General features: G+C 48.9%; 1 protein-coding gene across 1 annotated transcript in view; it reads left to right on the top strand.

The window, feature by feature from the left end:
- LOC147097659 (dedicator of cytokinesis protein 7-like) overlaps positions 1 to 26,335 on the top strand; it is a 169,192-nt gene that overhangs the window by 69,199 nt on the left and 73,658 nt on the right. Inside the window, 9 exon segments of the mRNA XM_085971655.1 lie at positions 10,605 to 10,629; positions 10,631 to 10,691; positions 10,694 to 10,722; positions 13,031 to 13,101; positions 14,667 to 14,805; positions 16,138 to 16,239; positions 18,794 to 18,880; positions 24,218 to 24,449; positions 26,044 to 26,208. Of these exon segments, the coding sequence (XP_085827781.1) occupies positions 10,605 to 10,629; positions 10,631 to 10,691; positions 10,694 to 10,722; positions 13,031 to 13,101; positions 14,667 to 14,805; positions 16,138 to 16,239; positions 18,794 to 18,880; positions 24,218 to 24,449; positions 26,044 to 26,208 (911 nt within the window).

Genomic DNA, 26,335 nt, shown 5'->3' with positions numbered 1-26,335 from the left:
TGAGGGGGCTCGACAGGGTAGATGCAGAGAGGATGTTTCCCCTCGTGGGGAAATCTGGAACTCGGGGGCACAGTTTCAGAATAAAGGGGTCGCCCTTTTAGAACTGAGATGAGGAGGAATTTCTTCTCTGAGGGTTGTAAATCTGTGGAATTCCCTTCCCCAGAGAGCTGTGGAGGCTGGGTCATTAAATACATTTAAGGTGGAGATAGACAGATTTTTGCAAGATAAGGGAGTGAAGGGTTATGGGGAGCGGGCGGGGAAGTGGGTTTGAGCCCAAAATCAGCCCTGATCTTATTGAATGGCGGAGCAGGCTCAAGGGGCCGAGTGGCCTATTCCTGCTCCTATTTCTTATCTTCTTATGTTAGAACAGTGACCACACGTCATAGGTAGGTCATTGGCTAGGAAGTGCTTTAGGACAGTTGAGGATGTGAGAAGTGTGATATTAAATGCAACTTCTTCCTTTTATTTTCCTTTCTCTTTTTAAAAAAAAAGCACTTCACAGTCAATGAAGTATTTTCTTTTTGAATTGTAGACACTTGTAAAATAGGGAAATGCGGCAATTTGTGCACAGCAAGGTGCCACAAACAGCAGCGAGATAGATAATCTGATGTCGCGTGAGGGATAAATGTGAGCCAGGGCACCGAGTATCTTTCACGACCACCTGCGAGGGCAGTCAGGGCCTGGGTTTAACATCGCATCTGGAAGACAGCGCCTCTTGACAGTCCAGCACTCCCTCAGTTTTTCGGCCGAGTCGTTAAACCGAGGCCCCGTCTGCCCCCTCTCAGATGGATGTAAAAGATCCCAGGGCCACTATTTTGAAGAAGAGCAGGGAGTTCTCCCCAGTGTCCTGGCCAATATTTATCCCTTAATCAACATCACTTAAAAAAAAAAAAAAACCCCAGATTATCTGGTCGCTATCACGTTGCTGTTTGTGGGAGCTCGCTGTAGGCAAATTGGCTGCTGCGTTTCCCACATTACAACAGTGACTACACTTCAAAAAAAAAAGTACTTCATTGGCTGTAAAGTGGTTTGGGACGTGAGGTCGTGAAAGGCGCTATATAAATGCAAGTCTTTTCTTTTTTAAATTTATTTTCGGTATTGAGCTGGAGTGCCCGCCTGGATTATCTGCTCAAGTCCTGGAGTGGGTCTTGAACCCATGACCTTCTGACTCAGTGCCACCACTGAACACAAACTGACAGGCAGGTAGCGATCTCTGTGGAGCTGCATCTGGTTTAAAAAAAAAACATTTTTGAGGTGTATTGCGACCACATCGTAATGCTGAGCTGCTTTTTATACAGATCATTGTGCTATTGTAAAAAAGGTGCTACTGGCATTCGGCCGCCAGAGGTCCTCAGAGTTTGGCAGAGAGGGCTCTCTAGTGGCAGAAAATTGACACTGCAACATTTCAGTTTTGTACATCACAAACTGATGTTTTCTGAAGGCACTGAATCTCGCAGTGTAGGCGCCAGACTTCAGTCCTGCGGAATTTTCACTGTGCCCAGAGAGAAATTAGAAAGCTAATGGGCCGGATCTTGCCGTGCCCCGTTAGTTAGACTTTTTTTCCCCCACCCTTCAGCTCAAAAGACTTTTGCTCCATAATTTGTTGGTAGCGCGAGCGGATAGCGGCGCAGCGAGGACAACGGGGCCTCTGAGACCTCTGTGAACAACGGGACCAACCGTTTGAATGGTTCCCCTTTCTGGGCCAGAGAGCTTGATTGGCGTTGCATTAACAATTATCACGTCGTTAAAAGGGTACTTGCGCTGTTCATTACCAGACATAATTTTCTGCGTTGAGTTTAATGGGCAATTAATGTGCAAATCTTCTTAAAAATAACGGGGAGGCAAAGGGCAAGATGTTGTTTATGCAAAGCAAACGGCGGAGTGGCGTAAATCAACCAGCAGATTCTGGAGATTCGCAACTTACGGCCTATCAATCCCCCGAACGTGCTGGCCAATTTGCACATTAATAACGCCGTGCGTTGCTAACATGCCGTTGTTTTTCTAGCAACATTTGGCCCATTGATCTGAAAACACGGTTTAAGAAAAGTATCACCAGCAACTGTTGATTTGATTTATTTATTTTAGGTTTAAAATACAGTGAGAGAACAACAGGATATGCTGTGACTGCTTTTGAGAACGCTGTAAAATACCAGCACATTTCCACGGGTTAGGGAAGTTAGTCAGGAATGTGACAAATCCCACAGTCTGCAGATGGTATCACAAAACTTCATCAAAAGTATAAGAACAGAAATACGAGAACGAGCAGCAAGTTTAACATCTCAATTCTGGTTGCTTACTGTTCCACCAAAAATCTTAGGTATATTTATAAATGTGCGTGGACACGCACTCCAGTCATCTCTAATGAAGTGCATCTGTTTCGTGTGTGTTTTTTAATGGACCTTCTCCAGAGATGTGTAAATGTAGGTCAATGTGGTGCCTGGAGGTGTTGTTTGTTTTGAGTACAGTACGTGTCGTACCGGAGCCCTTCAGGCACCATGAGCACTGGCAGCTGTTTCTGAGCATTCACCGAAAGCTGTTATAGTCTGAAAGTGGCGGAAAGTTCTGCTGCAACGGTGCAGCAGTAAAACACCAAAGTAACCCCAGGATAATTGATGGGAGGTATTGGGCATTAACTAGAGTGAAAAGGCTGTTTGAGTGCAGTTAACCCCAATGGAGATAAGATATATTTCACTAGATGGGCACTAATATACTGTGCATGCTTGTGTTAAAGGGAGCATCCTCTCATACATTTAATCCTTATTCGTTATGGAACATTTTCTCAAAGAAAAATGTAAACCGAAGGGGTCAGTACTACCAGAAAGTCCCTAGGATTTTACATTTTAAGAGACTAATTTGATAGCTATGTTTGCAGGTTCCTCCATAACATAATGCAGGGGATTTAGGATTGAGCTGTGTGATATTAGTGGTTGTGTGGTGGAAGTTTTTGGCCCGGTGGGTAATAAAGGCGAACTATCACCTTACCTCTTTGAAACTGATCGCAACTTCAGGATGTACATGCACATCCAAACATGGAAATCTTGAAGGTGAGGTCAGTCATTCACTGCTCTGACACTGGCTGCGCTGTGGCCCCACCCCACTCCCCATAGCTGGCAATCAGTGAAACTGATGAAAACATGGGCTTTTCTGCGGTCATATCGCTGTTAAATTCCCCATTAAATGTTAGGCCTTGTTGGATTAAGTGTAACTGGGGTTTTAACAGGGTATTGACGGCTAAACAAATGTTAGGGCACCCTGGGAGTAGACATATTCTGTGTTTCTAAGTATACATATTATGGGCAGCTTTGTTCGACTTTGAAAGATATATTTTTGATTCCCTTCATTCCTGATCGAACTGCAAAGGATACTAGCGGGATATTTCAGGAGCCACACTATGGGAGTGGTCTTTAGCACTAAGCATGAGAGAAGGATCCGAGTAAAAGCCTCAAAACATAACACGGAGAAAAGGAAGAAAATGTGGGTACACAGAAAACTCCATGGGGATAAGTATAACCTGAAATAATCATGAACAAACTTTTTAAAAAGTTTCTTAAAAATGTTAAGACCCTGAAAAACTAATTTTAATTTTGTGGAGTGTCAAATTTCTCCATTTTGATAAAAATTACAATTTTTAAGAAACTTTTAAAAAGTTTGTTCATGATTATTTCTGGTTATACTTATCCCCATGGAGTTGTCTGTGTACCCACATTTTTTTCCTTTTCTCCGTGTTATGTTTTGAGGCTTTTACTCGGATCCTTCTCTTATGCTTAGTGCTAAAGACCACTCCCATAGCGTGGCTCCTGAAATATCCCGCTAGTATCCTTTGCAGTTCAATTAGGAATGAAGGGAATCAAAAATATATCTTTCAAAATCGAACAAAGCTGCCCATAATATGTATACTTAGAAACACAGAATATGTCTACTCCCAGGGTGCCAGTAGCATCTATTTAATGTCAAAAGCAAAATACTGCGGATGCTGAAAATCTGAAATAAAAACAGAAAATTCTGGAAATACTCAGCAGGTCAGGCAGCATCCGTGGAGAGAGAAACAGAGTTAACGTTTCAGGTCGATGACCTTTCGTCAGAACTGGACTAAAATTTTCTATTTAAAAAGTGTAGACCCAAAATTTTTGTCACTTGACTAGAAACTCCTCTTGTCTTAATATAGCTGAAATGAAATTTTAATGTAGCACCACAGTTTAAAAAAATATCCTGTTACATATATGAAACATAAGAAATAGGAGCAGGAGTAGGCCATACAGCCCCTCGAGCCTGCTCCGCCATGCAGTAAGATCATGGCTGATCTTCAACACTTTCCTGCCATATCCCCATATCCTTTGATTACCTTAGAGTCCAACATCTATCTACCTCAGCCTTGAATATACTCAATGACTGAGGATCCACAGCTCTCTGGGGTAGAGAATTCCAAAGATTCACAACCCTCTGAGTGAAGAAATTTCTCCTCATCTCAGTCCTAAATGGCCGACCTCTTATCCTGAGACTATGCCCCCCTAGTTCTGGACACTCCAGCCAGGGGAAACAACGGGCTGGATTTTCCTTAAGCTGTCGGGAAGGAGGCGGGACTACAACTTTCGGGTTTTAGTCCCGCCTCCATCGACGTCCGGCCAGTCGACGCGATTTTCCCTTGATTAACCTTGTTGAGCCCGCCCAGCGGGCTCAGCAGGCCAAATAAGGGCCACCCGGCAACAGGTGACGTCACAGACTGAAATTTCATCTGTCAAAGAGTTTTTGACAGATGAAATATCAGTGTTTCACAGCTGTTTGAAGCTGTCAAACACTGTCAGACTGACTTCTAACCTGAGTCCTTCTACGCAGACTCAGTTAGAACTGTCACCGGCACTGACAGCGGAAGGCTGTCACTTTTGACAGATCGCAGCCGTTCAGCTTTCAGTTCCGGCTGAGTGATGGACTCCCGACGCCTAGAAAGGCTGTTAAGGTAAGTACAAGTAATTTAAACTTCTTTACACACTTTAGACACACTTACCTTTGCACTCATGCACCCATCACTCACCTGAACACCGACATCGCGACCCCTCCAAGTCCTTCAACCCGACGGCCCGCCTGCTCTAACCTGGCGTGGTTTGGAGCCGTCGGGAATCCCACACGACACCCCTCAAAATAGGGATTAGGCTAAAAACTGCCTGTTAACTACCTGTTAACAGGCACTTAATTGGCACTAATCCCTTCCCGCCTCGGGTCGGCGGGTCCCAGTGCGGGGCGGGTACCCGCCTCCTCTGAAACTTACGTGGAGGCGGGTTTTGGGCGGGATGGTGTCGGGACCCCCAGATTTGGGATTTTTGCCCCCCCCGCACGCCTGAAAGCCCGCCTCACGGCACACTGAAAATCTAGCCCAACCTCTCGGCATCTACCCTGTCAATCCCCCTCAGAATCTTGTATGTTTCAATGAGTTCACCTCTCATTCTTCTAAACTCCAGAGAGTATCGGCCCAATCTACTCAATCTCTCCGCATTAGGACAGCCCTCTCATCCCAGGAATCAATCGACTGAACCTTTGTTGCACCACCTCTAAGGCAAGTATATCCATGCAAATTAATAGCTTAAAACATCAAGGCAATAACTGGTAGTGACAACACTAACGGCATAATTCAGATAGAATCTTCCTAACAGGAAGAATAATAGAATAGCAAAATACTGCGGATGCTGGAAATCCAAAATAACAACAGGAAACGCTGGAAAAACTCAGCAGGCCAGGCAGCATCAGTGGAGAGAGAAATAGAGTCAATGTTTCAGATCGATGACCTTTCGTCAGAACTGGAAGAATAATAGAAGAGCTGAGAATGTGTTGAAGGGCGGAATTCATTCTTGGGTCGTGACTGTGACAAAGAAACACTTCAATGTCACGCCACACCATGCTGTTAATTTACACTGTGCAGTTGCTTTGCAGCTGCTATGCATAGTTTAATCAGGGAGAGTGGTTAATAAAGGCATTTTTCGGAGCCGAGGTAAAGCAGTACTTCAGGATGTGGCTCCTGGTCCATCATAGCACTCTCCCACTTGTCAAAACAAGAAGCGGGTCAGAGGGCAGGGAGCCAACATGGCCAGCCTGGTGAGCACATTTTCTACGGAGGACATCAGTGGCTGCCAGGGCATTACTCTTGTGGGGTTTCCACAATGACGTGATGTGCTAAACTGAATCTTGGCCGCTGTGTGTACAGTCACGGCCCAAGAATGAGTTGGAGTTACACCCTCAAAACACAATCTCCGCTATTCTGTTACTCTTCCTGGTAATAAGATTCTGATTAATTTATGCCTTAATTGTTGCCACGACTAGTCATTGCCTTGCCATTTTCGGCAATTAACTTACAGCTTCATGTATGCAACAGAAATATGTTTTTAAACCGTGGTGCTGTATTAAAGTTTAACTTCAGCTACATTAAGACGAGAGGGGTTTGTAGCCAAACGACAAAAGATTTGGGTCGATGCTTATTAAATAGCTGGTGCCAGCTGCGATCAGGGCAGCCCGATTTCGGGAAGGGGGGGGGCGGTCTCAAGCGGGCGTTGGGTCCTTATTTGCATGCAGAGGGCCTAATGCTCATTTCAGGAGCGGGCCCTGGACACCTATACTGGGGCGTTCACCGATACGCTGGATGGCGCACTTCTGGCGTGGAATTTGTGCGCGCATGCTACCTGCCATATTGGATGATAAGGCGCCCATTTTACACCTGCAAAACTGGGAAAGCATAGCGTCAGTTAATTTACAGGCCAAGGGAGGAAATTGCAGGTCATCCAAGACTGGATGTGAGAGGAGCAGTACAATGACACGGGCAGTGGAGGGGTGAAAAGAGGTGGTGGCGAGGCAGAGCTGGTTGTCGTCGGCGGACCGTGGAAGCTGACGCCTCGTCTCGGATGGTGTCGTCGAAGGAAGAGGAAAGGACCAAAGATAGATCCTTGGCGGACTGTGGTGCGTGGGCAAGAAGTGAAGCCATTGCTGGAGTTGATTGTGTCAGAGCAGCAGAGAGGTCGAGGAGGGATCACGCACCTCAGTCACAGTTATGGAGACTATCGTTCGCAGCTTGGAAGAGGAAAGGGAGATTGGAGATTGAGTGGAAGTTTGCTGGAACAGAGGGGTTGAAGGTGGTTTTTTTTTTTTTGCTGAGGGGTTAATGACTGCAGTTTTGAAAGAGAGCCGGGCAGTATCTGAGGAGAGGGAACCATTTATAATGGGGGCCAGGAAGGGAAGTTGGGTGGTCAGCAGTTCAGTGGGAATGCGTTCAAGGGAGGTGGGTCTCATGGACAAGGTGAGCTTGGAGAGGACATGAGGGCAGAAACGAGAGAATGATGTGGATTCAGGACTACGGCAGGGGGAGCTTGGGGGGAGGTTTCTCTCGGTGCATAAGGGAAATGGGTGGGGGGGGTGGAAGCAGCAGAGGCAGCTAAAAGGATGGTCTCAAGTGACAGGGAAATGGTTAGTTTAATCAGGATTTACTGTAAGGGAGTTGATGTTGGGCTTGTTTTAGGTTGGTATTGTGTGTGTGATCCACTTAGTAAAATGTTCCCTTATTTTTCCATGTTGTCTGTCTCTTCAGTAAATCACTGACAATGATTGATAGTTGGGCGAAGGACAGTTGAACCTGACCTGACCCTGATTAAGGTGATGTAACCAAGTGCCTGAAAGGAAGAGATCCGGCAAAACATTCGTGTGATGTTGAATGGGACAGGCCTTTATAGTGCTGCCAAAATTCTTAGAGCATTATAGCCATGGGAATGTACAGAACCTGAAGATACCACTGCAGTGTATCTGGCCAGTCCCAACATTCAATAAATACCATGCACTCCTCTATCTCTCATCCCGCACAATGGCCTTCACTGAAAAATACATCTCTCTCCAGTACCCCTCTTGATTTGGCAACGCCGTTCGCCTCCACTACAATATATTCCATATATTCAATACCCTTGTTGCTGTGGGTTTCTGATCGGGGAAGCCAGGTACAGCCAAACTTCATGATTGTAGGTGACACTGTGTCATGTGAGTGATTCAAGTGATCGCCAGTTAGACTTTGTTGACTGCTTTCGTTGAGATGCCTGTTACTTTTTTGAGGGTTTCTTCATTCTCTTTGCTATTCAAGTTACGGTTTGCTTCCATGCTTCAGACAACTTTCATAGATATGTCCTAGCTCTCTGAAAGTGACGGGCCAAAATTCCCCTCGTTTGTGCCTCCGGTGGAAGGCGCTAACGGGGCACAAATGGCTTTTCGCCGCCCCCCCCCCCCCCCAAGGCGATAACCGCGCCTCCTGCGAAATTCCACAGGAGCTTAGTGGCGGCACTACCGGGTAGCGCCCCGACCTTCTGCGCCCAGAGACTATGATGACGTCACCTCCGGGCGTAGCGCCTCGGGAGAAAAATCCGCACTCGCGCCCCGCAGCAGCACCGTTAGATGTTACCGACTGCCGCAGGGGTTGCAAACAGTGAGGCTAGCCGCTCGGGGGCGCAACTTGAAGGCGCGGTTGGCGGCCGGCCAAAAAAAAATGCCGAATTTTAAAAAATTTATTTTCGGCCACCGGTCGATCGCGCGGTATTCCTGCTCCCTGGTGGCCTAGAAATCTACATTGAAACCTGCAGAGCTCGCAGCGTGTGGCCCTTCCCTTTAATACAGGGAAGAGCCCCTGTAAAGAGGCAGCGCCACGTGTGGCCACACGTTGCGCTGCTGAGCACCTCACCCCGGGACATTGCTTGATTTAGTGCTCCACTTCCCTCTTGGAGCTTGGCGCTAACTTTCCAAACATTTTTCACTGAGCGCCCCAAACGGCCCTCGAGGGGAAATTCTCCCCTTGAGTGTTTTCACTTGCTGTGATATCTGGATAAATTCATAGCAAGGCCAGGGAACAAACAGAGAATCTAGGCTTTCCTCGAATGCCTTGCTCTTCCATTGCAGGTGGGGGGAAAAAGTACGGCAAGTGTCAGTTTGGCACAATGGTTGCACTCTGGCCTCTGAGCCAGAAGGCTGTGGGTTCAAATCACACTTCAAGGTTGAGCTCAATCTAGGCTGACAATTAATTGTAGTACTGAGGAAGCGTTGCACTCTCGGAGGTGCCGTGCCGTCTTTTGTATGAGACGTTAAACTGAGGCTTCATCTACCATTTGACGTGAATGTGAAAGATGCCAAGGCACCGTTCAAAGGCGAGAAGGGGAGTTCACCCAGTGTCCTAGCCAACAGATATCCCTCAATTACCACCGTCAAACACACAGGTTAACTGATCATTTCTCACATTATGGGACCTTCCTGTGTGCAGATTGGCTGCCATGTTTGTCTAAGACAACAGTGACTACACTTCAAAAGCAATTCATTGGCCATGAAGCCCTTTGGGATGTCCTGAGGATGTGAGGCATTATATAAATGCAAGTTCTCTCTAAGAAGAGACAATGTGTCCAATTCTTTAGGAAGGATGTGAAGGCCTTCGAGAGGATGCAGAAAAGATTTACAAGAATGGTTCCAGGGATGCGGGACTTCAGTTACGTGGATAGACTGGAGAAGCTGGGGTTATTCTTCTTAGAGCAGAGAAGGTTGAGAAGAGATTTGATAAAGGTGTTCAAAATCATGAAGGGTCTAGACGGCGTAGATAGAGAGAACCAGAGGACACAGATTTAAGGTGATTGGTAGAAGAACCAAAGGCGACATGAGGGAAAACTTTTTTACGCAGCGAGTGGTTAGGATCTGGAATGCATTGCCTGAAAGGGTGGTGGAGGCAGATTCAATTGTGGCTTTCAAAAGGGAAATGGATAAGTACCTGAAGGAAAAAACTGTGCAGGGGGAGTGGGACTAGCTGAAGTGCTCTTGCAGCGAGCTGGCACGGGCTTGACGGGCCGAATGACGGCCTCCTGTGCTGTAACCATTCTATGATTCTGTGAAATGCTGGAAATATGCAGCAGGTCAATAGCTATCCGGGCAATAGGTCCCATCTGAAACTTTAACCTATCATCAATCCCACCGAGTGCAGAGACCCAGGAGAAGTTTGTGTGCCCACGCTCTGCAATACTGCATTGTCGAAGGCGCTGTCTTCTGGATGAGACATGAAACCAAGGCCCCATCTGCTTGTTCAGTGGAATATTAAAGATCCCATGGCACTGTTTGTACAAGAGCAGGGAATTCTCTGCGTGTCCTTCAATCAACACCACCAAAAACAGATTAACTGGTTGGTGCTGTTTGTGGGACATTGTTGTGTGCAAATTGGCTGCTATATTAGATTAAAAAAAACAACAGTGGCTGCACTTCAGAAGTAATTAATCGGCTGTGAAGCGCTTTGGGGCATTCTGAGGATGTGAAAGATGCTGTACCGATGCAGGTTCGTTTGATGATTTTGTATGATGCAGGAGACTGAAGGAAGGTAAATGAACACTTTTACTTTCTGTTACAGGTAACATATCCCAGTCTGAAGAGATGTCACAATAGATGGGAATCCCCCCCCCCCCCCCCCCCACCTCTATTACTGAGGTCCACTTTCATCCATTTATTTGGTAGACAAGTAAATGAGTTAGTACATCAGGACAGCCAGCCACTATGAGCCTGGCTTGTGGCTGTATTTTGAATGTGTGTTGTCTGCGCTGACCCACTCTCATTGTTCCTCTTAGGAATCTGCTCTACGTCTACCCACAAGAGTTTGAACTTCAGCAGCCGCCAGGGGTCTGTGCGGATATATACAGTGAAAGTCCAGTTCATGGCGGAGAGGACCCCAACAGTGCCATGCCGGTGAGAAACATCTTACATCAATGTGGAGTGCAGCCACTGTTGTTCCTCAAGCATATGCTAGTGCCATACCTGTTTAGCCGTACTGGTGATGCACATATCGCACAAAGCAATGCAGTTCTTACTTATTATAGAAGGGAAGGGGCCACAATAGAGAACACCACCACAGCTAAAGGATATTATGAGGTAAATCAGGAATTGATGATATCAAAGTTCGGTTCCAAAAGCCAGAAGACTCTGGAGGAAGAAGAAAAGCTTTCATTTCTTTAGTGTCTGGTCTCACAAATGTCCCCAGACTGCTTTATGTGCAATTCATTAATTTGAAGTAGAGTCATTGGCTGCTGCTTTAGACCGTATAACATTTTGCACGCCAGCAAGGTGCCCACAGATAGCAAGGTGATGAGTGAGCAATGAATCTGTTTTTGTTGGTGTTAGTTGAAGGAGGGATGTCGTCAGGATGCAGTGAGAAACTCCCTGCCCTTAGAATAGTGTCAGGGAATCTTTAATGTCGCCACAAACAGGGGGACGGGGCTTTGGTTTAATGCCTAATCTAAAGGATAATGCAGTTCCAACACTGCAACGCTGCCTCAGTACTGCCCTGAAGCTTTGAGGTGCTGGGAAAGAATACGTACGGGACAGTGCATAAAGTCATGATTTGAAGACAGGGAGGAGGAGGAGGAGGAGTGTGTGGCGTGGGGTATCTACAGCTCAGAAGAAAGAGAGGAAAGTTTCAAAGATCAACAAACATAGTAATATCAATAAAACAAAGGCAAGAAAGGTTGCGATGGAGGTGTGAGAGATCACTTATTTGTTGTATGCTGTTTAGAGCGAGGGCTAGTCCCAGATAATGGGAGAGACAGTGTTTGTATGAATGGGTTGGATTTTATGGAGATTAAAGTGTTTGCCTGGAATGGGTTAGATTTTATGGAGATTGAAGTATGTTTTGGGGAATGATTTTTTCCTTTTGTGTCGAACACCAAGTCCAAGTCTGCGAATCTCCCACATCTACTGAGAGTCAATATGTTCCTTTCACACACATTCCAGTCTGACACCACTTGATACTGGGAGTTATATAACTGATTTTCCACTGCATTTGTGCAGTTTTGAAGAATAGATACTTAACAGAAGTACGCATTGTGCTTGCTGTAGTACCAAAATATATTAAAGTACACAATAATTGATAGTTGAGGCAATTACAGGAGCTTTTAGTAGCTGCTTACTCCCACACGATACTGGATTGTAGATGGCTGTGTGGGTGAGACAACAAATGCATCCACTTAACCGATCACCCTTATTATCATACATTTACTAGTGGAAGTCAGTGTGCCACCTCAGTTTTTGAAAGAGCTTAATGTCCATATTGGATAGTCCGTCTGCACTGAAATCTCTGTTCTTGTACAGGTCAGGATTTGTTCCTTCCATTTTAGTCTCTTCCGCTGAAGATGCTGGCTCTTAACTGGGGTACACTTCAGTGGTCACCAGCAGCACCGTAACCTCTATCCAAGTGTGTTTGTTCTGTACACATGAGCCTAGGCAGTGAGTGTTGTCATCCTATTTGACCATGGGAGGCCTCACAACCGAGTCCCGTCCTGTCTTTGCCCAACATAGACTTTCCAGTATTTGTCACTGTATCGTGATCAGGAGCAGGAACCCAGCCCCTACTTACTCCACCCCAGTCCCTGTCGCTATAGTTTTTCTCTCTCTCTCTCTCACCCTCTCTAAGCTCACCTCTTCCAAGAGTCGCACATCCTGCTCCTTCAATCCCCTCTCTACCCAACTCTCTGACCACATAATTACCTTTCCTGCCCCAACTGTTGGCAATAGCTCCCTTTGCTCTTCCTTTCAGAACTGCCGTCATCACCCCTCCTCAAAAAGGCCACATTTGACCCCTTTTTATCCTCGCTGGCCATCCTTCACCCTCCATGAATTCCAACTGGTCCAAAACTTCTCTCCGTGCTAAGTCTTGCTTACCCTTCATTCCTTTCTTGGCTGTTCTACATTGGCTTCTCGTGCCCCAATGCATTCATTTAAAATACTCCTCCCTGTTTTTAAATCCCTCCATGCCTTGGCCCCCACCCTCTATCTCTAAACCTCCTCCCGCTTTGCATCCACTTGGCCCTCTGACAATACAGCAGCTTTTTTCGGGTGTTAGCCCACAATGATCAGATTCAATGTCACAACTTGCCATGCCGGAACTTGAACCCTGGTGGTTTAGATTCTGTAATCCGATGTGCGTCAGTCGGCGTGCTTCTCTTGCCCAGCGCTTGCCTGTAGTGATTTATTTCTGCTTCTTCCTTCCACTTAAATGCAGGTTATCTTCGGCAAGTCCAGCTGTGCTGATTTTTCAAGAGAAGCGTACTCTGCCGTTGTGTACCACAACAAGTGAGTTATCAAGGACAAGTCTCGCCAGAGCCATGGAGACCGTGCAGACATTTCCTGTGCCTGTTTGTTATTCTGCAACTCGGGATAATCGTCATCATGTTATATTATAGTACATATCCCTGGGGTCCTGGGGCCAATATTTATTCCTCAACCAACATCACTAAAAACAGATTATCCGGTCATAACGACATTGCTGTTTGTGGGAGCTTGCTGTGCCCAAATTGGCTGCCGCGTTTCCTACATTACAACAGTGATTACACTTCAAAAGCGCTTTGAGGTTGTGAAAGGCTGGCTCTGCTGTTTGCAGGCAATTAGATTATTTCTTACAAACCCAAACCCATTGTCCGCTGTCTCCCGCAGCCTCCACGGCTCAGCTACACCCTGCTGCGAACCTGCTCCTAGGCTTTTGCCAGTGCCACTTTGCCAATAGCCCAGGGAAGATCTTCCTTCAGTTTTTTTTTCCCCCCGTGGAAAGGCCCTGTTGTGTGCTTGGTGCGTCCCTGAAGCAGTGCAGCTGAGAAATGGGGAGTGAGCATGGCACTGCAAGTTGTGTGTTCCCACATCGCATAAACAAACGCCATGAATCTGTACGCTGCTATAAACTGGCAGTTGTCTGAAATCCTGTAAAGAGCTAAAACAGCAGCACCGCAAGCCGTAACAAAATAAGCCCTCGCCTCTGTCGGCCTTGTAGTACTATCACTGATGTGAAAACTAAATCACATTTACAAGCACTACAAGCATGAAATGTGGCCTGCTACCCTCAGCTCACAGACACAGCACCACAAGATGAAACGATAAAACTGACAATCCTAATGGCACCGCCTGCAACCTTCACATAAACTCTGACCGTAGAAAGTGATTTTACGGCTCCAATCTAATCTTGGCACTCAGTTATCAGCTGCTCAAGGGTCGCCGTCTCCTCTCCATTACTCTGTGCGTCATCTTCATTCCAGTGCTAGTCAGTTGGGTTGTGATTAATCAATGGGCTTGCTTCATGGGGATGAATTGATAAATGAACGCTGTCATTGAATAAGGGACAGATAGGGAATAGATAAGACACATGAACAGGGGTAAATTCATGACAGTCCCATGTTCCATTTTAGAAGAAAATTTTAAGTTACTCCCTTCTTTCCTAAAGGTGCAGCTGCCTCCTTGCTTGGCGGTGTGTTTCCAAGGGCCAAAATACTCATTCCTTATGTATGAGCCTAGACCGTGAGTGTCAGCTGGCTATTTGGCCATCAAGGGCATCACTGCTGAGCCCAATCCTGGCCCCACCAAGAGTCACTGGATAGTGATGAGGAATGGCACCTTCTATGTGGCCCAGTATCACACCGAGTCCAATGTATGAGTTCAGTGTAGCACTGAGCCACAATAGATGATTGCATTGACCCACTGAGCTAATTGAGGAGTTAGGTACCTTTTTAAGGGACAGGCGGGGAGAGAAGAATTTTTCAAAGTGTTGGAATGAAAGTGAGCGAGTGAATGATAATTGTATGTGCACACTGGCTGGCGAGCTCTGCCAACAGTATCGGAGCTAAATCTGACACAATGTGTGACCTTTGCAGATCGCCAGAGTTTTATGAGGAAATAAAAATGAAGGTCCCAGCTAACCTGACCGATAACCATCACCTGCTCTTCACCTTCTACCACATCAGCTGTCAGCAGAAGCCGAGTGCAGCACTGGAGACACCTGTTGGCTACACAGTAAGTAACAGGGAATCAATAAATTGGTCCATGAGAGTCAGTACAGAACCCCAAAGGGGAGTTTTTCAGGTGTGGTACTATAACAAAGGCCTTAATGTTGGTCTCTCGTGTTAATTAAATATTGGGTGGTGTTTATCACTTAATCTGTTGAACTTGGGAATTAAATCTACTTGGAGCTATTCCCAAATTAACATTTCCTTTTGGATTCTTGTCAGAAATACTGGATGTTAAGGGACCATAAGCTTTCTACTGATGATCCTGCTGGGATTCCCTGGCATTTCTCTTGCTTTTGCTTACTACTAAGTCAGAGAAACAAGATAAGGCTGTGGAGCTGGACCTATCCCAGCACTCGCAGCAATAGTGAAAGTCCTATTAAAGCTATGGGCTCTATAGTTTTAACACTATCATTACAAATTACAACGTACTGTTTACATTTAACTTGCAATTCAGCCCCTAAGAGCGGCCAGACATTTTATCCCTGTTTTATATCCCCATCACTGTGAAGCAGCCTCGGGCCTCCCGAGTCATGCATGAGACAGCAGGTGGGATGAGGGGGATTAGCTCCTCACTGAACAGTGGCAGACACCATCCAAACCCACAGAGATACTAAGCTCAGAATAGGTTGAACTGAACACCGTAATGTACTTGCAATCATGCTGCAGGTTACAATTAAGGACAATGAATAATTAAAAGCCTTGTGACAAGTTGCAATTACAATATACCGTACTCCAGTGCGTTTTATCATTGCTTAAAAGAGAAATTAAGTCCATGGGAAGTAAGTTCTGATTCAAGTATTTATTCCCCGCTGTGCATTCAGTATTCTATATTAATAATATTGCTTGCTTGTTTGAAGAAAAAGCATATTTTTTTTACAGCAGTCTCGTGTGTCTGGCTTCCTTTTTTCCGGCTGCTTGGGTGACTGGGAGGAGCCCCGTGCTCCCTGGAGTGACCCCATTCTTTGCAATGGGGGTGGCTATCTCCGATAGGTCTGGGAATCGATCTCGAGATGCCTGGCCCTAGGAAAGCTCGGTACACTGTGCCTGCTGGAGAACCGATCCACTCTTCTCCATTTGACCCAAGCACGGAGTTGAGTTTCCCTGCGATCTGACGGTTTGAGGGAATAAACTGCATTTCGAAGCAGGGGTTCACCTCAGTTTGTGAATCACTTCAATTTGAGCCTGTTGTCCACAGTCACTTCCTCCAACCCTCCTGACGATGATGGACATTTGAGTGCAGTAGTGCAGCCTGAGAGCTCCCGAGTTGGAGTGGTTGCCCTGTGCCGGTGCCAACTATACAGTCTCTAATCTTTAATCTTGTACCCCACTCACTTAGTGGATCCCTTTGATGCAACACGGCCGCCTCCGCACCGGACAATTCAGCCTCCCAGTGTCAGTGGACAAGCCGCCTCCCAGTTACTCCGTGCTCACTCCTGATGTAAGTATGACCTATATGCTGCATGACATCACCCCTCTGGGTGTTTGAATCACTTCCTCCTCCTCCTCCCTGCATTCTGTGTTGAAATAATGACCCTTTGCACCGTCTCCTGTGCTAATTCTGTCTCAGCCCCTCAACCTCAGTCTACCGTTCCTTCTACAAGTCGGGTTTTTTAAAACCCATACTTGATATGTCACCTAATCGCTAATTCCTGATTTTCCTCGTCTTCCCTTGTTGGCCTTGGTGATGTCCTGCATTATGGACCTTGGCCGTCACCTATTTTTTTTTCCCAATCAAAACAAGGTTTAGTGAAGCTGAGGTCTTGGGCTTCATTGACTCAGGACGGGAAGCTTTGAACCTACAGTTGTGGAGTGGAATTGAGCGCATGGTATTGGGGCTGAGGAACTTGAGGCTTTGGAGCTGCATTTTCAATTTTGAGACGTGAGTGTAATGAGCACACTTTGTAATTGAGAGTGGGTCCAACAGTGTCCAAGGAACCTGATGGGAGAGAGCAGGGTTAGCAGACAGCATCCCTAAAACCCTCCATTTATTTCCCTAAACCTTTTCAATTTACGTTTTACAGCACTGCACCACTCCAGCAGTGATATAAGAACATAAGAATTAGGAGCACAAGTAGGCCATACAGCCCCTCGAGCTTGCTCCGCCATTCAATAAGATCATGGCTGATCATCGACCTTAACTCCACTTTCCCACCCAATCCCCATATCCCTTGATTCCCCTAGAGTCCAAAAATCTATCTGTCAAACAGGCTTGAGGGGCTCAATGGCCTACTCCTGTTCCTATGTTCCTATCTCAGCCTTGAATATACGCAATGATTCAGCATCCACTGCCCTTTGAGGTAGAGAATTCCAAAGATTCACAACTCTGAGTGAAGAAATTCCTCCTCATCTTGGTCTTAAATCGCCGACCCCTTACCCTGAGACTATGCCCCCTATCGTGGTATTGGTGGCATACCTGTAATGGGCTTTATTAAAGGCAATCCACGTTATTATTGGCAACATGTTCTGGCTATACAGTTTTCAGAGGCAATGCATATGAAACACAAACATTTTTGTGAACTTAGACCAATCTCAGTCGCTTGTTTACTGTGATCTCTTCACGATATTTTAGTTGGCCGAACCCCCTCTACCAGCTGACGTTACACTGCACTGCGTTATTAGGGCAACCATAAGCTGGCTTTTCCCAGCAGGTGTGCTTTGCCATTTTGACTCTTCTCTGGGAGGAAGGTAGAATGTTGTGGGAGAGAGGAAGGTCGTTCCTCGCTGTGGGAAGGTGCCCATGGCAGATTTTTCAGAGGAAGTTGGTTGTGGAGTTATCTGCAGCCTAGAGCACACTACCCTCCTGATCAAGGGGAACAGTATAGTTGGAGAAACTCAGCAGGCCAGGCAGCATCCGTGGAGAGAGAAACAGAGTTAACGTTTCAGGTCTGGGACCCTTCATCAGAACTGGAAAAAGCTGGAGATGTAACAGATATTAAGCAGGTGCAGTGACAGGAGGGGAGGAAGGAATTGAAGGAACATACTGTGCTTTTGTAAGAGGCAGGAAAGATAAAATGTTGCAAATGGGAATGGCAAAATCATACAGCATGAAAAATGGGGGCAGGGGTTATAGTTTGAAATTGTTGAACTCAATGTTGAGGCCAGAAGGCTTTAAAGTGCCTAATCGAAAGATGAGGTGCTGTTCCTCGAGCTTACGTTGAGCTACATTGGAACAATGTAATAGGCCGAGGACAGAGAGATCAGAGTGGGAGTGAAGCAGAGAATTAAAGTGACAGGCGACCGGAAACTCCGGGTGCCCCTTACGGACTGAACGGAGGTGTTCTGTAAAGCGATCGCCCAATCTGTGTTTGGTCTCCCCAATGTAGAGGAGACTGCATCGTGAGCAGCGAATACAGTATACTAAATTGCAAGAAGTACAAGTAAATCGCTGTTTCACCTGGAAGGGGTGTTTGGGACCCTGGACAGTGGGAAGGGAGGAAGTAAAAGGGCATGTGTTGCATCTCCAGCACTTGCACGGGAAGGTGCCAGGCGAAGGGGAAGGGCTGTTAGGGGTGATTGAGGAGTGGACCAGGGTGTTACAGAGGGAGCGGTCCCTTCGGAATGCTGAAAGGGGAGGTGAGGGGAAGATGTGTTTGGTGGTGGGATCACGTTGGATGTGGCGGAAATGGCGGAGGATGATCCGTTGAATGTGGAGGCTGGTGGGGTGAAAGGTGAGGACAAGGGGAACCCTATCGTGGTTCTGGGAGGGAGGGGAAGGGGTGAGAGCAGAAATGCGGGAAATGGAACGGACACAGATTTCCAGCATCCGCAGTATTTTGCTATTAGTATAGTTGGAGAACTGACTTACAGAGGAAACTATGGAATGTGTGGTTTACGGGACAATGCAGACTTCCTAGTACAGGCGACCAGGTACCGCACAAGGGGCTGTTTTTAAATGATCAGTTCTTGCCGTGGGTCCTGTAGACGTCTGAGAAATGCCTGTGATCGAATCTATATGTTTATAAATGTCTTCCTTTTAATTTCTCTTTCAATAGGTCCAGCTGCCTGGTATGAAGTGGGTCGACAACCACAAAGGAGTTTTTAATGTGGAAGTATTGGCAGCATCATCAGTCCATACCCAGGTACGTGCACCTTGCTTGGGCGAGCCTGCAACCCTGTAAGCTCTCCAAACCACTCTGGCAAAACTCAGCACCCTTTTGAAAGAGGCATTTTGGCCAGAAATTTCTAGCTCGCAAGACAATCTGGCTGAGCAGACACAGCGTTTGTAAATGCAGGCAATTTTCAGTGTCCAAGGGAGCAGGAGAGTAAATGCCAGACCACTGTGATCTTTTACAACAATGTTGTTGAAGAGGTTCTAAGGCAGTACTGTCACAAAATCCCCTGAATGAAGATTACCGTTATTATATACTCTTGCCATCGACAAGGCTGTGTAACCCGTATAGGCCATTCGGAGCTGTTATTGTTTTATTGCCCCTCAAACTGGCCCTTGTAACACAGTAAACTCAGCTGGGAGCAGCACCTGGAACCATCTCTGCTCCCAATGTTTATTTAGCTTCAGGCGGAATGCACAAACATGGCAGAAGTACAAACTCTGGATTGTATCAAGAAGTGAACCATGCCTCTTCTGGGAGTAATTTCACCTGGAATTGAAAGCAGACTCAAGGTAATTAGCAAAAGAACCAGAGGCGACATGAGGAAGCATTTGTTTGCACAGCGAGTACTTATGATCTGGAATGCACTCCCTGAAAGGGTGCTGGAAGCAGATTCAATAGTAACTTTCAAAAGGAAATTGGATAAATACTTGAAGGGGAAACATTTGTCGGACTATGGGGACAGAGCAGGGGAGTGGGACTAATTGGAGAGCTCTTTCTCAAAGTGCTGGCACAGGCACGGTGGACCAAATGGCCGCCTTCTGTGCTGTATGATTCTTTGAATGAGGGGAGCATACAGAGACCTGGAATTATTCTGAACTTATGGCCTATTAACATTCCCAGCCCCTGTATATCCTGATTAGGCATGGCACACCCACACCTTCTCCTCTGCTAGCAGTGCTTTCGAGAAGCTCAGTCTCCCTTCTTCCCTCAAAAACTCACTCTCTTTAAAGCCCAAGTCCACTCGAGACTTGTACACAGCTCTCGAATCTAGGGACGTGTTCTAACACCTGTCGCTTCTAGATGAGCTAGAGGACAAAGCTTTTTGGCTGAAAGTGGCCCTGCCCTCAGCTCTATTCTTCTCTGTCCATTCCTAAGAGCTGGCACAGGCACGATGGGCTGAATGGCCTCCTTCTGTGCTGTGTGATTCTTTGAATGAGGGGAGCATACAGAGACCTGGAATTATTCTGAACTTATGGGGGGAAAATTGAGTCGCGGCCCCTTTGGGGCACTAAATTCGCCGGAGCGCCCCGAAAAAATTAGCGCCCCCGCGACCGAAATTCATCGGTAGCACCCCAAGAGGGAAGCGGGGTGCTACTGGAAACACCTCGCCTCCCTCTTGGAGCGCTGAGAGGGAATATCGCAGCGCTGCACGTTGCGCTGCGGTACTGCAGGCCTTCCTCCCCTCCTTAAAGGGGAGGGCCCTTGTGCAGCGCGACCCAGGGCCCAGCTGGGCCACCAGGGATCGGAGTACCGACAAAAGAGCCCGGCATTCAAGAGAAGTGCCGGGCTCACGGAGCGCAGCCGGCACTCCACAGGGGCACTGGTCAGGAGGCCGGGGACGGCAACGGGGGGCAGGTGCTGGCAGGCGGCCAGCAACAAAAATGGTCGCCCGGCACCTCGCCTTTAATTAGCGCCGCCCGGCCACAGATAGGCCCCCTGACTGCGTCGGACATAGCGTCTGGCAGTAGGTCAGGGGGCGCTACCGAAAATCGCGAGTGGGGCGTTGCGCACGGCGATGACGCGCCGCGGGGCGCTAACGGTTACCGCTGCCGCTAACCTCCCGCTGAATTTTGCGGGAGGTGTTGGTGACGCCGTGCCCAGGCGCTAGTTGCTTTGCGCCCTGTTAGCGCCCTCTTAGGGAGGCGCAAAGCAACCGAATTTTTAGGCCATGGTCTATTAACATTCCCAGCCCCTGTGTATTCTGATTTGGAATGGCACGCCCACACCTTCTCTGCTAACTTGTTGCTATTTTGATGACACACTGTGGATAGTGCCCCTCTGAACTCTTGTTATTTTGATCCTCCTAAGCACCAAATATGGCAACCTTCCTGCTCGCTCCTACCCCTCACTCTCCTACCTGCCTCTCCCCTCCCTCCTACCTTCCCCATCACCCCTCCTACCTACCTTCCCCATCGCCCCTCCTACCTACCTACCCCATCGCCCCCCCGACCTCCCTTCCCCATCGCCCCGCCTACCTACCCCATCGCCCCGCCTCCCTTCCCCATCACCCCTCCTCCCTTCCCCATCGCCCCTCCTCCCTTCCCCATCGCCCCTCCTCCCTTCCCCATCGCCCCTCCCACCTCCCTTCCCCATCGCCCCATCTCCCTTCCCCATCGCCCCTCCTCCCTTCCCCATCGCCCCTCCTCCCTTCCCCATCGCCCCTCCTCCCTTCCCCATCGCCCCTCCTCCCTTCCCCATCGCCCCTCCTCCCTTCCCCATCGCCCCTCCTCCCTTCCCCATCGCCCCTCCTCCCTTCCCCATCGCCCCGCCTCCCTTCCCCATCGCCCCGCCTCCCTTCCCCATCGCCCCGCCTCCCTTCCCCATCGCCCCTCCTCCCTTCCCCATCGCCCCTCCTCCCTTCCCCATCGCCCCTCCTCCCTTCCCCATCGCCCCTCCTCCCTCCCTTCCCCATCGCCCCTCCTCCCTCCCTTCCCCATCGCCCCTCCTCCCTCCCTTCCCCATCGCCCCTCCTCCCTCCCTTCCCCATCGCCCCTCCTCCCTCCCTTCCCCATCGCCCCTCCTCCCTCCCTTCCCCATCGCCCCTCCTCCCTCCCTTCCCCATCGCCCCCCCTCCCTCCCTTCCCCATCGCCCCTCCTCCCTCCCTACCCCATCGCCCCTCCTCCCTCCCTTCCCCATCGCCCCTCCTCCCTCCCTTCCCCATCGCCCCTCCTCCCTCCCTTCCCCATCGCCCCTCCTCCCTCCCTTCCCCATCGCCCCTCCTCCCTCCCTTCCCCATCGCCCCTCCTCCCTCCCTTCCCCATCGCCCCTCCTCCCTCCCTTCCCCATCGCCCCTCCTCCCTCCCTTCCCCATCGCCCCTCCTCCCTCCCTTCCCCATCGCCCCTCCTCCCTCCCTTCCCCAACGCCCCTCCTCCCTTCCCATCGCCCTCCCTCCACCCTTCCCATCGCCCCTCCCACCTCCCTTCCCCATCGCCCCTCCTACCTCCCTTCCCCATCGCCCCCCCTACCTACCTTCCCCATCACCCCCCCCCACCTACCTTCCCCATCGCCCTCCTACCTACCTACCCCATCGCCCCTCCTACCTTCCCCATCACTTCTCCTAAGTACCTGCCCTTCCTTCTCCCTGCATTATTGTTTTCTTGCACTTGGCCTTGACCCTTGCACTTGGCCTTGACCCTTCACCTGGTATTCTCAACAAAAAAAATACTCACACCTTGGCTGAGTGAATAGGGTGAGCCGTACAAACAAGGGAGGTGCTGGGTTTGATCCCAGGCCCTACAGAGTCAGCTGATCTCAGCCAAGGTGGCAGCATGGGCCACTCCAGTTGAGAGCAGCGCTCCCTGGGTTAGTGAAGGGAAAATTGACCTGAGCCTCATTATCCAGTGACCCTTGTTGTAAGTGCATATGTGTGGAAGGCAGGAGTGGGTCAGCTGTGATGACCCCCACAGTTGAACAGTCCGTCAACATTCAGTGTCCACGATCACACATGATAAAGGTCTTTCTGGGGGGTTACAAAAGGATAACTGGCACCTGTGGAACCATGGCCTGACCAGGAGCTGTGGAACCATGCCCTGACCAGGAGCTGTGGAACCATGTCCTGACCAGGAGCTGTGGAACCATGTCCTGACCAGGAGCTGTGGAACCATGTCCTGACCAGGAGCTGTGGAACCATGTCCTGATCAGGAGCTGTGGAACCATGTCCTGACCAGGAGCTGTGGAACCATGTCCTGACCAGGAGCTGTGGAACCATGCCCTGACCAGGAGCTGTGAAACCATGTCCTGACCAGGAGCTGTGGAACCATGCCCTGACCAGGAGCTGTGGAACCATGCCCTGACCAGGAGCTGTGGAACCATGTCCTGATCAGGAGCTGTGGAACCATGTCCTGACCAGGAGCTGTGGAACCATGTCCTGACCAGGAGCTGTGGAACCATGTCCTGACCAGGAGCTGTGGAACCATGTCCTGACCAGGAGCTGTGGAACCATGTCCTGACCAGGAGCTGTGGAACCATGTTCTGACCAGGAGCTGTGGAACCATGTCCTGACCAGGAGCTGTGGAACCATGCCCTGACCAGGAGCTGTGAAACCATGTCCTGACCAGGAGCTGTGGAACCATGCCCTGACCAGGAGCTGTGGAACCATGCCCTGACCAGGAGCTGTGGAACCATGCCCTGACCAGGAGCTGTGGAACCATGTCCTGACCAGGAGCTGTGGAACCATGTCCTGACCAGGAGCTGTGGAACCATGTCCTGACCAGGAGCTGTGGAACCATGTCCTGACCAGGAGCTGTGGAACCATGTCCTGACCAGGAGCTGTGGAACCATGTTCTGACCAGGAGCTGTGAAACCATGCCCTGACCAGGAGCTGTGGAACCATGCCCTGACCAGGAGCTGTGGAACCATGCCCTGAACAGGAGCTGTGGAACCATGCCCTGACCAGGAGCTGTGGAACCATGCCCTGACCAGGAGCTGTGGAACCATGCCCTGACCAGGAGCTGTGGAACCATGCCCTGACCAGGAGCTGTGGAACCATGCCCTGACCAGGAGCTGTGGAACCATGCCCTGACCAGGAGCTGTGGAACCATGCCCTGACCAGGAGCTGTGGAACCATGCCCTGACCAGGAGCTGTGGAACCATGCCCTGACCAGGAGCTGTGGAACCATGCCCTGACCAGGAGCTGTGGAACCATGTCCTGACCAGGAGCTGTGGAACCATGTCCTGACCAGGAGCTGTGGAACCATGTCCTGACCAGGAGCTGTGGAACCATGTCCTGACCAGGAGCTGTGGAACCATGTCCTGACCAGGAGCTGTGGAACCATGTCCTGACCAGGAGCTGTGGAACCATGCCCTGACCAGGAGCTGTGGAACCATGCCCTGACCAGGAGCTTTCGCCAGAGGAGGGAGGAGGACATTTGGTGGGGGGGAAAACGCATATATATGAGGCTATGGGGAACACCAGAGTGATGATGGTACTAGCCATTCCCTCCTCAGTTTCTCTAATCTGGCGCAGGGAAAGTGAGAAAAGTGCATGACATCAAAACAGTGAAGGGCCCTCCATGCTTGGAGGATTAATTGCAAGATTTCTGCATACTGCTTGTCTAACCAGCCATTCTGCTTTTATCCTTAGGACCAATTTCTGGATAAGTTTTTCACTCTGGTGCACGTTCTGGAGGAGTATTCGTTCCCTTTTCGGCTGAAGGATGTGATCATCTCGGAGAATAACGTGGAGACCGAGTTGAAGGCCAGCATAACCAACTTGCGGTCAGCGAGGATGGAGCCGCTGCTTCGCTTCGTGCACCATGTCCTCAACAAACTCATCCTCCTAATCGTGCGGCCTCCAGTTATCAGCGGGCAAATAGGTACGAGCAGGCTTTCCCTCTGAAGTCAGCGTGAGCTGCTCCTCATTTATTCTTCCACAGAAAACGTCTCTAAAAACTTGGTGGAGTTTTCATCAATTGTAAAGTAATGAAACACAAGAGCATTTATGGGAGCAGCAGAAGCTGGTGGGAGACCACAGCCAAATGCTGAAATATCCCATCTCGGCAACAGGCCTCAGAAAGGGGGCTAAAATTGGGGGCTCTGATCAGGATTCTGGCTGTTACCAGGTTAATTTCACAAAAAAGATTTTATAAAAAGACGGGGGGAGAAATTCGGTGTCGCCCCGTTTGGGGCACAATTATCGGCCGGGCACAAAGTTTAGCACCTGGCGCTAATTATCGCCTCCGACTGCAAACTTGACTTCTATCGACCCTGGAGGTGATTGGAGCGCTAAATCAGGCGCTACACACCTCTCTTAAGGCGCTAACGCCGAGGAGCGATGCGCGGGCGAAGCTCATGTGATGTCAGTCAGCAATGGAACACAGACACACTGGCGCCGGCCAGTTCTTAAAGGGGAGGGTCGATCTTGCTCTCCAGCCACACCCTGCTCATTGCAGCCTTGAAACTCGGCCTGGACAGACCTGTACATCAATTCTGCTGGAAAGAACAATGAAGAGACCCAGGGAAAGAGCTCAGAGTGCAGCCCCCATACTCTCTTCTAAATCAATGCAAGGAAGGACAAATCAAAATGAACCTGCAAAGTGCAGCACAGTACCCAAAACTCCTACACACAGCATTGAATCTCTCCAGAAGTCTCTCTCTCTCTCTCTCTCTCTCTCTCTCAGAATGCGTGGTGCAAAAATGTCGCCGACAAAAAAAGACAGGAAGTGTCGCCTTTAAATAGCGCTCTCCCAGTCCCTTTCCAACTGCAAAACGCTCCCCTCAACCTGTCATTGCTAGCGGCAGGCGGTAAGGCAGGGGGCGCCACTCAATATCCGGTCCGGGGCGTTGCACGCTTGACTAACGTCACGATCTGCGGGTGCAGGAGATCGTGGCGGTAGAGTTTAGCGCTGCCGCAAAATGTCTGGTCAGTTTTGCGAGTGGCGCAAACATCGCCGCACCCGGGCGCTCGTTGCTTTGCGCCCTCTTAAGGTGCTAATGGGAGGCACAAAGCAACCAAATTTTTCCTCCTTGGACTCTTAAAGTATCATCACAGCTGATTAATCTAGTGGAAGGCCTGAATCGAAGACCATTGCTGTTCGTGTCACAATTCGGTTTGTACCAAGGTCACACTGACAAAAACCTTGCAATGAAAGTAAGGGCTGGTGAATCCCACGCACTGGAGCATTCAAATTCTACCAAGTGCTATACGACCTGGATGAGTTTCCACGTGCAGTGATGATCTGAGAGTTGCTGAGGCCGTTTTAAAGGCTCGAGTGGGGTGAAATCACACTGTACCATATCAGCACGCAATCTTTGCAGTTTTAATTAAAGGTTAAACTCTTCATAAATGAGTTAGACAGAGGCATTTCAAAGCAGCACATTAACATAGTCCCATGCTGATATCAAACAGCATGATTTCACTCCGTAGGAACTTAGAAATCAAGATAAAGCCTCTGAATTTTTATATTTCAGTAAACCTGGGTCGAGCTGCTTTTGAGGCAATGGCTCAGCTCGTCAATCAGATCCACAAGAATTTGGAAGGAAATCAAGATCAGCATGGACACAACAGTCTGCTGGTATCCTATATATACTATATGTTCCATCTTCCAGACACTGACCACTGTCCTCAGTTCCCTGGTATGTATAACTAACTGCATGCTGCGCTTGTTCAGGCATAATGGGCAAATTACTACTGGCTATTGAGAAACACTCGCCTCCGTACAATCGAGATCATTTTAGTCCGTTCAGTGAGAACCTAAGCCTA

Source organism: Somniosus microcephalus, chromosome 31 (genome assembly GCF_052327205.1).
Source record: "Somniosus microcephalus isolate GS21.2 chromosome 31, FLI_Smic_1.0, whole genome shotgun sequence".
NCBI classification, from domain to species: Eukaryota; Metazoa; Chordata; class Chondrichthyes; order Squaliformes; family Somniosidae; genus Somniosus; species Somniosus microcephalus.
This window is presented reverse-complemented; position numbering and strand designations above follow the sequence as displayed.